This window comes from Anopheles nili, chromosome 3, assembly GCF_943737925.1.
Source record: "Anopheles nili chromosome 3, idAnoNiliSN_F5_01, whole genome shotgun sequence".
In the NCBI taxonomy this organism is placed as follows: domain Eukaryota; kingdom Metazoa; phylum Arthropoda; class Insecta; order Diptera; family Culicidae; genus Anopheles; species Anopheles nili.
Genome location: NC_071292.1, coordinates 47,473,695 through 47,487,736, shown reverse-complemented (window position 1 = coordinate 47,487,736; position 14,042 = coordinate 47,473,695). Strand labels below are relative to the sequence as shown.

The 14,042-nt window shown below is 49.8% G+C and overlaps 1 protein-coding gene across 1 annotated transcript; it reads right to left on the bottom strand.

The window, feature by feature from the left end:
- Positions 1-139: 139 nt before the first annotated feature.
- Positions 140-12,152, bottom strand: LOC128723455 (retinal homeobox protein Rax). Its single transcript, XM_053817199.1, has 5 exons — positions 11,942-12,152; positions 7,474-7,627; positions 7,243-7,372; positions 887-974; positions 140-618 (listed from the first exon to the last, which is right to left on the bottom strand). The coding sequence occupies exons 1-5, from the start codon at positions 12,150-12,152 to the stop codon at positions 140-142; spliced, it is 1,062 nt and encodes a 353-aa protein (XP_053673174.1).
- Positions 12,153-14,042: the final 1,890 nt, after the last annotated feature.

Below are 14,042 nucleotides of genomic sequence, written 5' to 3'. Positions count from 1 at the left end.
TTGTAAAAGCTCCCGAGCATGTGCGCCCTCCAACTAAACCTAAACCATATGCACCTGTACCTTCGCGTATATTGCCTCTTTGCTTCTGCTGTCCCACCCCAATCTAATCTCACCCCAAAAGCACCTAATCGCGTGTGGTTTACTTCTCCACGATGCACTCTTTGCTGGTGTTGCTGTTGCTGCCAACGCTGATGTTCGAGTTGCTGCTCGTGCTGCTGCTGTTGCTGCTTGTGCTGCTCGTGCTGCTGCTGCTGTTGTTGCTGAGCAGACTGCTGGCGCTGTTGGTGCTGCTGTTGCTCGTATTGTTGATGCCCACCGAGCCTGGCATCGGTACGCTCGTCGGACTCTCTTTGGGGCTGTTCTGTGGGCTGATGCGCGTGTTGATGCTCAGATTCTGCGGATATCCCCCGAAAAGATTGTTCAGGCCCATGTACTGCGACAGGATCGCATGGAAGTTCGGTATCTTGTAGTTGGGCATCACATTCGGGTGGAGCAATCCGTGCGTACCCGGCAGCAGTGACGGATGAAGCCCAAAATTGGGCGGCCAGAACTCGGTTGGCAATGCCGGATGGGGTAGATTGTGTGTCAACGGTAGCGCTAGCGGAAACTCAGGCAGTCCTGTGAACCGGAAGAAGATACGAAACCGTTAGCATCACTTATCGAACACGATCTTCGGGATCACGTGGGCTGTCAGCGAAGAGCTCACACGTAGTGCGAGGGTGTGATCGTCATAATCGGTTTATAATTAGGCCCAAACAAAAAACGAGGCTGACCCAACGACCCGACGACCCTAATGACCTCTCAAAAGGGCCAGCATGGGAGCAAACGAACGTGCCAAACACGAGGCACTGCCACGGGAGCAGCCGCGGAATGTTACCATAATTACCTTGTTCGTGATGGAGGAAGGCAGATGTGTCCCGTCCCATGGCTTTCTCTCGTTTGCGCCACTTTGCACGACGATTTTGGAACCAAACCTGTGGATAGGAGAGAAGAAAAAAACAAAACCATGAGACAATGCCCACTAAATGACCAGTTTACTGATCCTAGATTCCCCCGGCTAATGGCCGGTTTCATCGAGAGTGTCAACGCAATTCACACCATCACGCGGGTGGTGACACGCAACCGGGATAATAACAGACCGCATACATGAAGATTTGGACCTTTGGACAACTTTATTATCGCTCACATCTCGCGCGCACGAGGGTTCGCTAATTGGTTCGCGTCGTGCAACACTGAAATTGATCCGATTCGAGTTCCGCCCGGGCGAATCCCATCCACAAAGCACCGGAACTGGCCGCCGATCGTTGAGCGCAACCAGACGATGACTAATTGACAATATAAGCAATTATTTCCATCAATTATCATTCGCCCCCTTTTTTTCCCTCCCGGATGTTCCAGTATCGGCAAGTTCTGGGCTTTGGACCTGCGCCGGAAACCGGATGCGAGCAGCAGGACGACGCACCGGAAATGATGCGACCGTCGTTCGCACACACTTACATGCTAACGGCAGCGATGGTGGCGCTTTTTGGCTCATTATCGACGAACAGAACCCAGAATCACACACGCAAATCGGATCGAAACGACAGCAACTGTGGCATCTTCCGGCGTGAAGGATATCCTTCAAATCCGCCCAAGCAACAGAAGATACGCAGCTCAGGCACCGAATGAGGACGCAGCAAAAACTATACGAGTCTTCCTCGGAACCGGGGGTTAGTTGGGGCCGGAAAACCCGCCCGGATGCCGACAAAATTGGAGCAATTTCGAGCGCTTCGGCCCGGAAGATGGAATCAATCAAATTCTTCCATCGCCATACACGCCCGCTCGATGGTTGATTGGAGAGGTCCTTAAGGCCGAAGACGTGTCGCACCTTGCGCTCTGCGTGTGCGAGATGTCCTTGTGGATGTCGTCCTTTGGAAGATGCACGAGGTTGCACGATTGTGCCAAACAGCCGGCAAGTCGGCCTGTGCGACCCTTCGGACGAGCTTCCGATTGGGTGGCATTGTCGTGAAGTTCCATTGTAAAGTGTCGGCCACTTGCAGGAGCAGACTCCTTCCGCCAAGGACACAATCGAATCAATTTGCGCTGTGGTTGAGAAGGGGCTGTGTTCGGTTTTGGTGCATTGAAAGCGGCACGTTTGAGCCTGTGAACGCCTATGCAGGACATCCGAAGGTCCTGCACGATCGATTCGATGTAACACGTGTTCCCCGGCCAAGTTAATTGGCCTCACAATAGGCCGATTAATGAACGATGGGGTTGGTCGCTGGTCGATTAGACCGCGATGAAATTACACGTTCCACGCGGATCTGAATAGGTGGCGTGGCTTAATTGAATTATTTCGAGCCGATTTCGATGCGCTCTCTCACGAACCACCCTGTCAGACAATCACGCGTAATGCCTTGGTTGGCCCGAGGTGAGCGTCTTTTACAGGGCGATTCGATAACGCACGCCGAAGGGAACGCCCCGGTCGAAGCCGGTCACGCCGCTTCGCTCATAATGGAGACCCGAAAATGCAAATGACTTCCATTAAAACGATATTGTCACCGTCGCCGGTCAGGTGGTGGCTGGACGGCAATTAATTATGCATTCCTACGGCCATTTGCTATCGCGCTTGGCTCATCGATCCCATCGAAATGGGTGTCTCGAGCCGCGCCCGATAATACGATTAGCTATTTGGATGCCACCGGAAAACACCGGAGGGCGCCAGGAAAGCAAATGGGCGAGCGAGAGAGAGAGCGAGAGAGAGAGATGAGGCGTGTCGGCATGGTGAAAAGAAAAACCGGTAGCCATTGCCCTTCGGCTAAATATGCACTTAATACTGACCGCCGATGGAGATGGGCGAGAAAATCTCCACCTCGAGCCCTTCGCTGGTGGTGGTGGTGATGGGAAAATTAATTAAAACGAACTTTAGCGTTAATTCCACCGGCCGAGGCCGTTGGGTGGTCGGGTGGCGACATATTTATTCACTTATCCACCACCACCACCATCACGGCCACGCACTTACACACATATTAACCAGGCCCGGAAAGCACGCGATCTTCTCCTGCCGTGACGTGACGCAACAAAAAGGGATGCTTCGGTCGGTTTCCGCGCTGGTGCCGCTTCCTGATTGGATATCGATTAAGGGCTGTTTGGGCTGGGATGATAGGAAAACAAACAGAATGCCCTTTTAATATCAGCCATCGGGTGCCCTCTCGAGGTGGAGGCCAAAACTTTCTCCACCGCGGGCGAAAAAGGGCCTGCGTGACGTGTGTACTAAGTTGATATTATTACATTAAAAGCAGATTATTGGCTCCCGCATGACTTCCTGCTTGCTGCTTCTTGACCTTCGCTCGCTTTGGAGAGGTCATTTAGTGAAGTAAATAAAAAATATATGTATCCTTTTTCACGACTCATCCGGCGGGCATGTTTGGTTTTGCCGGAAAATTCATATTAATACGCGAACACCACGTTGAGAAGAGGGCGCATTTTGTGCATTATCTAGGAAATCACAGTAATCCTCGAGGTCAAACGGGTAAATTATGATGGCCCGATTTGTTCCCATTGTGCCAGTGTGAGTGCCGCTTCCATGATGGTCCTTCAATGACAATTCCATTCCAAAATCGAGCCTGCAATCGCTCTCGTGAACCGAATGCAACGATAAACAATCACAAGCCCTCTCCAGACGCCCTCGTCCCGAGGAAAAGCAAAACGAATTTTACCTCCGGAAAATGCTCACAGAGCGCCATACCGTGAACTCCCAGCGTGAACTTTTTTTAGTCCTTATTTCCACCACCATTATCATCGTCGTTGTTGTGTGGTACGCGGGGTAAGCGCAGTCAACAACTAAATTTCATCTTAATTCACCTTAAAATAGGATTGAGGATTAAATTAATTTCCGTGATTGAATTGTTTACCCCTTCCACGTTGGGGTTGGGTTCCTTAAACCATGGTTTGCTTTGTCAAAAATCGCTTCAGCACCAACGGGAAAACTGTGGAAGGACCAAAAGAGAGAGAGAGAGCGCGCTGTCTGGAAAAGCGATCAACCGTGTGGCGTAGCGAATAGAACACTTCAAAGCCATGGTTGCTATGGAGATGGAACCTTACAGCCAGTACGGCTGTCTCGTTAGCTAACCTACAACACCCTCATGCACTATCGCTGTCGAACGATCAAGTGTAAAAACGTGCCAAGATGGGATGATACGACAAAAAATAACAAGAACCCTGAGGTACTATCTAACAAAAAAAACACACGCTCACAGCAAAGTTGTCGCTCGTCGATTGAGTGTGTAAACTAGTCTCATTCTCGTGGCAGCCCTATTAAAGGGTCAATTTGGCCAAACAAAACCCATCCGTGTAAGCTTCCCACACGACACAGGGCCACGGGAATCTCGCTACAAAGTGAAACTCAATTTAACTAAGCTCCCTAGCGCCCTATCGGTCAGCGGGGTGGATTCGTTCGCCCTGTTCGTCCTGTGTATCCTTTGCACAGCCCTTCGTAAACGCGAACCGATTGGCGCATTTTTAAGCTCATTAAATCCGATGTAATTGACATCGTTTGATTTTTTGAGTTCCAAGCGTATGGTGAAGGGATCGTTAGGCCGCGGTGAGTGTGTGTGTGTGTGAGAAAGAGAGAGAAAAGAATCCCTATCCGTGCACCCCACGTGCACGAATCCTTTCAACATGCCCACACGACGGTTATGTTGTTACACTTCAATTAAACGTATTTCAGCGCCGGCGTCCTATCGCTCGCTCGAAGCACGTGCACCGAAGGAGGACACCGGCGATTATCTATTGTAGTTGAAATCGGTCCACCACCCTTCCATCTCACGTCCCGCGCGGCCCCTCGACGCTTCCGGCCAACACTGGAAGCCCGGGAAGTGGGCTAATGCATTCGCGTAATTCGCTCCCATTCAAAAATCGAGCGCACCCGGGACGACCGATTTACAGTGCGTTCCTTTCTGGCGTGCTCGTGCGCCAAAGAGCATAAACGACGGATTTCCGAAATGGAAGCAAATTAGCTCAAACGCTGTAAAACGTCCCAGCGCACCGTGCCTTACATTGGCACCGGGAAGGACATCCCAGCGTGAGGCGGCGTGAGTTTGTGAGCATTTTTTTTTCTCCAAAACCACCCAACGGTCGTCCGCGATGCCGGATGGGAAATCTAAATTTAATAGCTCATAATTGCAATTAATGCTCCACACGGCACTCCGATCCGGTCATCGACGTGGGCTCCTTCAAGGAGCTGTTCGCCCATTGGCGTCTGCAGCCGACAACCGAGTCCCTGGAGTCGTGATTTAATTAGCGCAGCTTTTCACCCGAACCCGAATCGTGGACCCGACTCGCAAGCGCCAGTTTAGGGAGGCCTGAAATCGACAGCAGCAAAAAAAAGCAGCCTCGTGTCCCGGCAGGCTGACGCGCTTTCCCGTCTGCGCCGATTTGAATGATTTAATTGAATGCAATTTTCACTGCAATTAAGCGCCAGCGTCGGTTGAGCGTGCGGCGGTAAATGGTTCCATTTTGCCATCACCACCACCACGTCCTCTGCCGTCCATTGTTTCCCTTGGCCCACCGAGCGTAAGTTGAAAATTGTTGCCAATTACATAAACCTATCACAATAACGCGATGCCGGGGGTTTCGTCCTTTTGCGATGGGAGATACCGCCGTTTCTCGGTTCATTATTCGTGAGGACTAAACCGTTTCGCCGGGCGTGCAAGAGCCATCACTAACGCCAGCAAAACGGTTACATTTGTGTATAATAAGCGCTGGGCGACGAGAAAAATGGGATGACAATTTCAAATTCATCAACTTTTCGTAGGCCTGTGCGGTCGTAGAGCGGTGGAAAAATGTACTCATCCTTCGGTTAATGATCCCATTAAAACCACCCCTCGCACACACAAACACACACGCGCATGTTTCTCGGCCCTAAAGTGATGAGATGGCATGGATAATGGATATTTATGTGCGGTTGGCTAGCGCTCAAAGACGGCTCTATTCGCTACCGATTCTAGTGTCCCGGTTGGGCTTCGGCCACGGAAATAGTTTCCACTAATTAGCGAACAAATTTATGCTAATCGCAGTCACAACCGACCGGGTGGACCCAACCACGTCAAGGTGTCTACCCCTATAAATCATGGTTCTCACATTACACGTCGTCGTAGACTCCGCACAGAACCGCAGCCCTCGAGGGATGGCAAACACGTCGTCAAACACGGCGGTCCCTGTCGCCGCTCACGATGTGATGTGAAAAATGTTTATTATAAGTTTATTAACAGCGATTAATGCCATCGTCACAATGCGCTCGTTCGCTCATTACCCGAGAGGTTTGCGCACCGAGGGTTGTCTCGCGCAAGGACGCAGGACGCTCGCGCCAGGGGACAAAGGCGAGGTTTCAATTACACGCACACTCACACGCCGCAGGATTTTCTCTACCAACTCGGAGGGATTAACCCGAAAGGGATCGTCCGTTTTCCCGCGGATCACGCGCAACCTCGCGCGACAGTAGCGGATTTGCGCGATTCGGCGCGCCGGGAACACGCCACCGATTTTGCGTTCCGGTACGCTTGCGAAGGGCAAACACGGCCAGCGAATGACACGGAGGGAATCGGACGCTAAGGGGGGAAAAAAACGCCAACCCACGAGGGTGATTTCCACGCCCGGCAAGAAACGGCGTTGTCGCAAGGGCAGGATAAAACGGACGCGAAAAAGAGCACCAGGATTGTTTGCCAAACAGCCAAGGTCTGCCCGTGGGTCCGAAAGGGACCCGTGTTTGTGGCCCTTCAATTCGAATGGAATTGTGATTTTAATTTGAGGTTTCGTGGACAATTATCATGTTACAAAACCGGTGTGTAGTTGTGGATTTTTTGAGCGATGGAAAAAGAAAAAAAAGCTGTCGTCAAAAAGTATCACACAACACTTCGTCCTTGCACGCCACGAGCCACAAGGAACGGTTACCATTTACATAAACCTCCCGACCAAGCGGAGCTGAACTGTGTTAGAACCAATTAGTGGCTAATAATGTCACAGGCCGGTTTTTCCCTCGAGGCACAACCTCATCAGGTCGGCATCGCAAAGACGCTTGCATTATGCTTGCACATCAGCGTGCTGCGTAACTGCGAGCTTTACACTCCCGGACGGACGCATTCTGGCGTTTGCGGAAAAACCCTCGACGGTCGCATAACATGAAACCGGATCAAACACTGACAGTCGGTGCGGTCGGTCCCAAAACCGGACCCAGTGGGCGGAATTCGCAAATTTTCCACCTACCTGTACGCGCGCCTCGCTAAGGTCTAGCCGCATCGCCAACTCCTCTCTGGTGAACACGTCCGGGTATTGCGTTTTCTCAAACGCTCGCTCCAGCTGATGCAACTGGTACGTGGTGAATGTGGTCCGAGATCTGGTGAGGGAGCCGAAACAACAACAAAAAAACACACACGAAAATATGTCAGTCAGCTCACCTGCGATAAAGCTCACAAAACCCCCCAGAAGAGCACTTACCTTCGAATTTTTCTCGGCCGGCCCATGTCGTTCGGATCGTTGTCCATTTGGTCGATGTCGCCGATGATCGGCAGCTCGTCATCGTTGTCCACATCGACGCCATTGTCGTGCACCTCCACTGGGGATCCTTCGCGCTTCAACGGGTTATCTCCATCTGTGCGTTTAGGGAAAGGGATATGCGAAAAATAAAACGAGATTTAATTTCACCGAATCCTGATCCAGCCGCTCGATGAATTCGCCGGGCTCAAAACCACGCGGACGCATTTAAAAATGCAATTTCCTATTTCGTTTATTGTGCGCTCGAGGGTCCGGAAAATCGAACCTAACCCCAGGTCGTGCCCGATTCGTCCTCGGTATCGTACTCATTTCCCTGCCCTAGCTTGCGGCCAAAAAGGGCGAAATGATAAAACATTTTAAAACCCCCGGTGACCGAACAAGAGAGGCTCGTTTCGTCACGGGGTGGCTCTTTTTGGGTTCGCTAGCAAAATGAAACAATAAAACGCCACCCGCAGAAAGATACGTCACCCTGCTGACACGCAGCATCCAAAAACCTCTAACCCGAACTGTGGCCAGACGACCTGCTCAGGACCTGCGATGAATGCACCAATTAAATAATCATCGTCCTTTCGCCGGAACGATCCACAACACAAAAAGCACAAATCACATAAGTCCACCCATTTGCGCCTCTCTCCGAGTCGGTGCGATGGAGCACATTCGAGAGCACATTCCTTAATCCTTTCGATGTGCTTTTCTGTCCTAGCTCAGCCCAGCCAGGGACACGTTTGAAATGCTATTCCACACAGACTGGTGGCGAATTTGTTTTTTTTTTCGCTTCAGCTCTCATTCGACGCAAATTTCACTGAATGCTTGGATTTGCTTTCCGCTGTTCGATTGGTTTCTTTTACTGTTTTTTTTTTGTTTTGTTGTTTTTTGCTCGATCGATCGTCCTTGCAACCAACCCCGCAATTGACCAATCAAACGAACGAGCCATGTTTCGTTTTTCTGTGTTTTTATTTTCTGGCGAACGTTTTATTATTTCCTCCAGCCGTGCGGCCATTTGGCCGGGCCCGTTCCGGTTGTGTCTGTGCGTAGGATTTAATTTTCCGTTTCTTCATCGTTTTTGCCGTGTGTTTTGTCCTTTTTTTGATGCCCAATTTCATCGTGATCTGGTGGTGTACATACCAGAGGTTTTTCTTTTTTGTTTTTCGCAGTCACGTTAGACCCGCCCGTCACAAGCAGCTAATAACGCATTTGATATTGGAAACGAAAAGAACGGTACCTCACGGTGCATAGTACCTCGAATTATTTAAGCTACATTTTTAAGCTGCTGTTAGTAGGTTTATAGCGGGATAATTCCTTCGAACCTGAATTTTTAGTTGAGCTGAGTAAAATTGCTCCCGAAGAGTTTTTGTACTCGCACAACATTACATTAAAAGCGTTTCGTTCCGTACAGCACGACTTAAAAAGGATGGTGAAATAATTGAGAAAAAAAAAGTACAAAAAGGAGCCAATTGAAGTGAAAAATAAATAGCCCTTCGTGTCCGGTCGCTCTACAGCAGCTTCACGTGCAGCCAGCGCTTCCCGGAAAGCCTTACGTACGCATTTTTCCAACCCCATAAATTAAATAGTTTGAGTGCGCATTATAGCCACACCAGAGCCACCCTCCGCACGCATACAGAACAGAACCGTTCTCGGCGCACCGGAACGGCAAAAGCCAAACGGCAGAAGTACGGCAAATAATGCAACCCCGACCCCCGAAACCCCCGGGAGCCTCCGGGGCCACCGCGGAAGGGGCCAGTTTTTATTAACAATAAACCGCTTAACAACTCGTGCAAACATTGTCAACGGGCTGATATGACGCACTTGAAGCCGATCGGCCATCGTCACCCCTACGCACGCACGCGAACGTCACAACAAAAAAGGATCCCTTCAACAACAGCGTCGTCGCCACCATCATCAGCATCATCATCATCATCAGCAGCAGCAGGAGCATCATGAGGTTCATCGTCAAACACGGACGACATAATTTGCGTCCCGGTTCCGGATGAACGGCGCACGACGCATTGTCACCCGCTGTGCCGTGGTGGCCCTAATTGTGAGTATATTAAAATCCACCACCTTTCTGCCGTTGTTGCTGGGAGGGAGAGAGTACATAAAAAAAAGCCACCCCATCACACATTAACCGGGTTGCTTCGATGAGGCCACGGCCGAACTGCGACTCTCCGAAATGCAATTGAAAAGGTAAGTTTGCGCACGGTTTTAATTCGATCCCCGTTGCAATTTTTTTTTTATCATCATCATCGAAACGCTATGGAGCGAGAAAAATTATCATTCACACACATTCGTCCAGGGTGTGGGTGTGTCCTTGCGGGCACTGAGAGCGTAATTTCCGCAAACAGCAAAACAACGCCAGTGGCGGTCCTTGCGGTAACAGGTATTCCACGAAAGGCCTCACGGTCGATACGTTTCCCGGTGGGGATCGTTTGGCCTTCGAATGGGGACCGACAGTTGGGGGGACTTTTTTTATTGCCTGGTCCTTCCCTTGCAATAAAACCGACGGATGGGGCTGTCGGGAAATAAACCCGCTCGCAGGAAACTCTTCGATTGATCTTTGGTCGCGCGTCAAGGATCAAACGGAACCACGCCATTCATGGGAACGCATCACCACACACAGCACGCGCACAACTGGAAACGGGCGAAAACACACACACACACACACACACTCCCACCCGTGGTGCGCGATTTTTCCAAGCAACAGGATACAAGCTATTTTTGCGCCCGACTATTCTTGGGTTCCGCATTAAGACATCTGAATGCGGTGTGGTGTGCAAAATAAAACCCCACCCGAACGGACCAATTAAAGGCTGGCGGGCGAGTTTTATGTGCGCCTTTGGCGAACCCAATTACGGACAGATTGAGGGTGGGTGGAAAAAAAGCTATCAATCAGCTTTTGATGAGTCGTGAAAAAGCCAGACACGTTCGAAAATTGGGTGGTTGACAAATAAATTCGACAAAAAAAACCCTCTCTGACTGAACTGTCGCTCAGGACGGCGTCGAGGTTTTGCGAAGTTCGTCCGGAATCAAGGTGAAAATGTACCCTATAAGGGACACCTTTACGATTTGTTTAGGAATGTAATAACGCTCAAACCGAAACGTCCATCGAAGCTAAAATGCCAAGATGAGAAGTCCCAAAACCTTCGAAATACCCACGAAACGGGCTTCCCGAACAGGCACGGGGGGTTTGTAACCACAAAATCCTAATTAATCCACGCTCTGCCCCATCTGGCAACCCGAACGGTGCACGTTCGCCACAGGTACCACCACAGGCACCCTTCTAGAGGGCTTGGGGTTTTGGCCAATCCTTTCGGATTGTGCGCACGTATTACGGGGGATTTACGCTCGGGATCCTCAACCATCGCGACCGTTGAAGGTGGTCAGACACCTTCCAGCCAGGTAAGTGATTAGGTAAATTGTTTTATGGCCCTCTTCACGACTATGGTCTCCTTACGGAACGAAGAGACACTCGAGAGCTCGCCGACCGTGGGTCGGATGCTGGCGTCTCGATGGAAATTAGTACGGCAATGAACCGCACCGGATGGAAAGCTTGTAAATGGCACGTTGGCAGAGTAAAAAAACAACAAGCCTTTCTGATTATTTCCCTCTTTTTGTCGTGTTGTTTTTACACACTCCCTTCCATGAATGGGAATATAATAAAAGTTACAAACAAGGCAATTACTCGTTATGGAGCAATATTTCACCCGCAACCAGGCAGCCAAATTTGCGCCCCTAAATGGGCATCGATTCCCACCCCCGAAGCAAGATTAGATCACTTTAATTCGTTGACATAGATTGATTTGTTCTATTTACACCCAAACAATCGTCTGGATAGCAACAAACATCTGCTGATCGGGCTGCAGTTGCACGTTGTTTAAACATTGCCCGGATCCACCCTTTCGGCAACGCTAATGAAGTTCCATAAAACATCCCTCTGGCCCCGGTAAAAAAAGGGGTTCACCGTGTACAGGTGTACAGCTCCGTCAACATTTTGAGGTCCAAAGGACCTTCCAAAAACGCCTACCCAAAACCGTTTCCCAACCAACCAACGGCGTGTGAAGCAGTGCATGTAAATGTCTCATTTACGTGGTGCGCACACCCCCGGAGTCGCACAGAGGGCCCTTCCGAGTAGCGGGCCACCATTTCCGGCCCATTTCAAAGCTGACCCCCTACGCACGTCCGCTACAGCCGGCGTGTTTCCCTACCGTCACTAGTTTTGGCATTAATTGATTTATTAGATTATCGATACTCAATTACCCAGGCCAAATGTTTCGGTTCCCATCGCCCGCACCGTAGTGCGTAGGGTGCGACTTCTTCACGATATCGTGATCGCACCACCACACGCGATACACCATCCTTTTGGGACCCACAAAGGACACACAAACACAGGACGGGATGGACGGGAACTACCTACCGGAGCCTATGGTGTTGTTGTTGTTGTTAATCACGAGGCTGTTGTTGTTGTTGTTGTTGTTGCTGGTACCGATAGTCCTGCGTGGGTGATGATGATTGCCCAGGATCTGATCTATGCTGTAGACAGCCCTCGGTTTCGATATAGCGCTGCTTTGTGGAGGCGCGCGGATAACGCGTTCGGCGTGCACGGCTCCTGACATCATCTTCAACATTGGGGGGATGACCACGGACGTGCGAATCGAATGTATCTCCGGAGAGCTTTTCTTCTGGTTTCGATTCACTTCGGCCACACAATTAGTTTTTAACTTCACAGTACGGTCCACAGAGATGCACAGGGTCACTTAGCGTCTTCAACACCGGAGGCACTAATCACTTTTCCACGCGAGAAAGTTCACACAATCACTCCACTTGGTAGACCGATTTTCCGGACACACGTTCAACTAAAACCTCACTTGCGTTTGAGAACGTTTCCTAAGGTCTCTTTTCGTCCTGTCGCTAATTGTCGACTGAAAGTGCGCTCAATCGAGGCCAATCTATCCAACCCCTAGCAAACCAGTGCGTCCTGCTCGAATGACTGCCAAGAAGTGAACGCCAAAATGTGCAGCCCGTGAAATAAATATTAAAAACATTCAAAATACAGCCTTCCACGTTTTTCCACCGACCGTTACCAACACACGGGCGCATGGCCAGGCTGTGGAAACGCTGCGTGGTATTTGCGCTTTCCACCGACGGGGGTACAACTACCCTTACGCATGAGCCACTGCGCATATGCCGCACGTCCTGTGAGGGAAAACGAGATGACGCGTGCTTCGAAATAGGGGTAGTTTTCGTCGCCTTTTTCGCACCCCTAGTGTTGTCTCGCTTACGCCACCGGTGGAAAGCCATATACGGCAGTCTAACGGACGGTGGTGGCTCCGGTTCATTCATCTTTCCCTTCCACGTACCTGGGTGGTAGGGCACAACTACAGCGACAACGAATCCCACCTACGAATCCGGTGTCGACATGGCGACAAGGCTGGAAAGAGACCGTCCGTGGAGGGGCTGGTGGCTCCGGAGCATGGCCAAGTGCGCCCAGAAGACGTGCGTGATTGGAAGGCAACGACGGACCATCACCACCATCTTCTATGGTTGCAAACGCCTCGGGAGCGTTTAGCAGGACACAGCAAGCATGTGGGCTTTGTGGGTGAGCCACGAATGGGAGGCTGTGCTTTGGGCTTTAGGGTGTTAATTAGACATGTGTTGGTACAACGCCCTGGCAGGTGTTGCTATGATGAGCGATTGATTTTACTGACGCAGCCAAAGAGACCCGCAACAGTAAGGAGCAGATCAGGTTAGTCCTTACAAAATTTGCAACAATTGATTGTTTACAAATATTTACAATTGCATCGCAAAAACTTGAGCTCAAATCATTTTTGAAACAACCAGATATTTGTCAGAGAGCTTTTTACAAAAAATAAAGTTAAGAATACAATTTAATACACAATTACATTTAATTTTATTAAAATTACAATTTAATTTATCATAAGAATCAAATCCATAACGTACAAAAGTAGAATATACCGCAGCACAGTTTTCCATCAGCCAGTATCTCCAGGGAACATACATGTAGACAATATAAACGATTACCCAGCATACATAGCGTTAAATGATGGTGAGCTGTTTACAAGCATAACGTATTTTAATTACATACAATTATAACCAAATACACACGAGCTCAAGAGTTGTTTTCTATTTCTCTCCTTGGCATATTTAAAAGACCATGACATCGCCGTTTAGCCCAAGATTGCATTGCTAATTTAAAATTAGGCAAAAATAACCACCACCCATTAACAGGCACTAAACGGGACGAGCCATTGAGCTGCGTGGAAACTTTCCCGCAATTAACGCTCGAAACAAAAGACTTTCTCATTCGCCACAGGTACACCTAGCACCATTTTGCGCGAATGAAATTACGAAACTTATCGGAACCCGTCCTACCAGCAGAATAGTACATGCTCTTCATTCTAGGGTGGCACCGAGAAAAGCTTACCCCTGTCCGTGGGCTACGCTAAGCTTTTCCGACGTTCTCTAGAGGACTTCATTCATCAAAACCTCCATTTTGC

Excerpts from the sequence above, each read along its gene's own strand:
- LOC128723455 (XM_053817199.1), bottom strand. The coding sequence starts at position 12,152 with ATGTTGAAGATGATGTCAGGAGCCGTGCACGCCGAACGCGTTATCCGC. Across the intron at positions 7,628-11,941 it reads CAACAACACCATAGGCTCCG|ATGGAGATAACCCGTTGAAG; the intron begins GTAGGTAGTTCC and ends CTAAACGCACAG. Across the intron at positions 619-886 it reads CTTCCTCCATCACGAACAAG|GACTGCCTGAGTTTCCGCTA; the intron begins GTAATTATGGTA and ends TCCGGTTCACAG.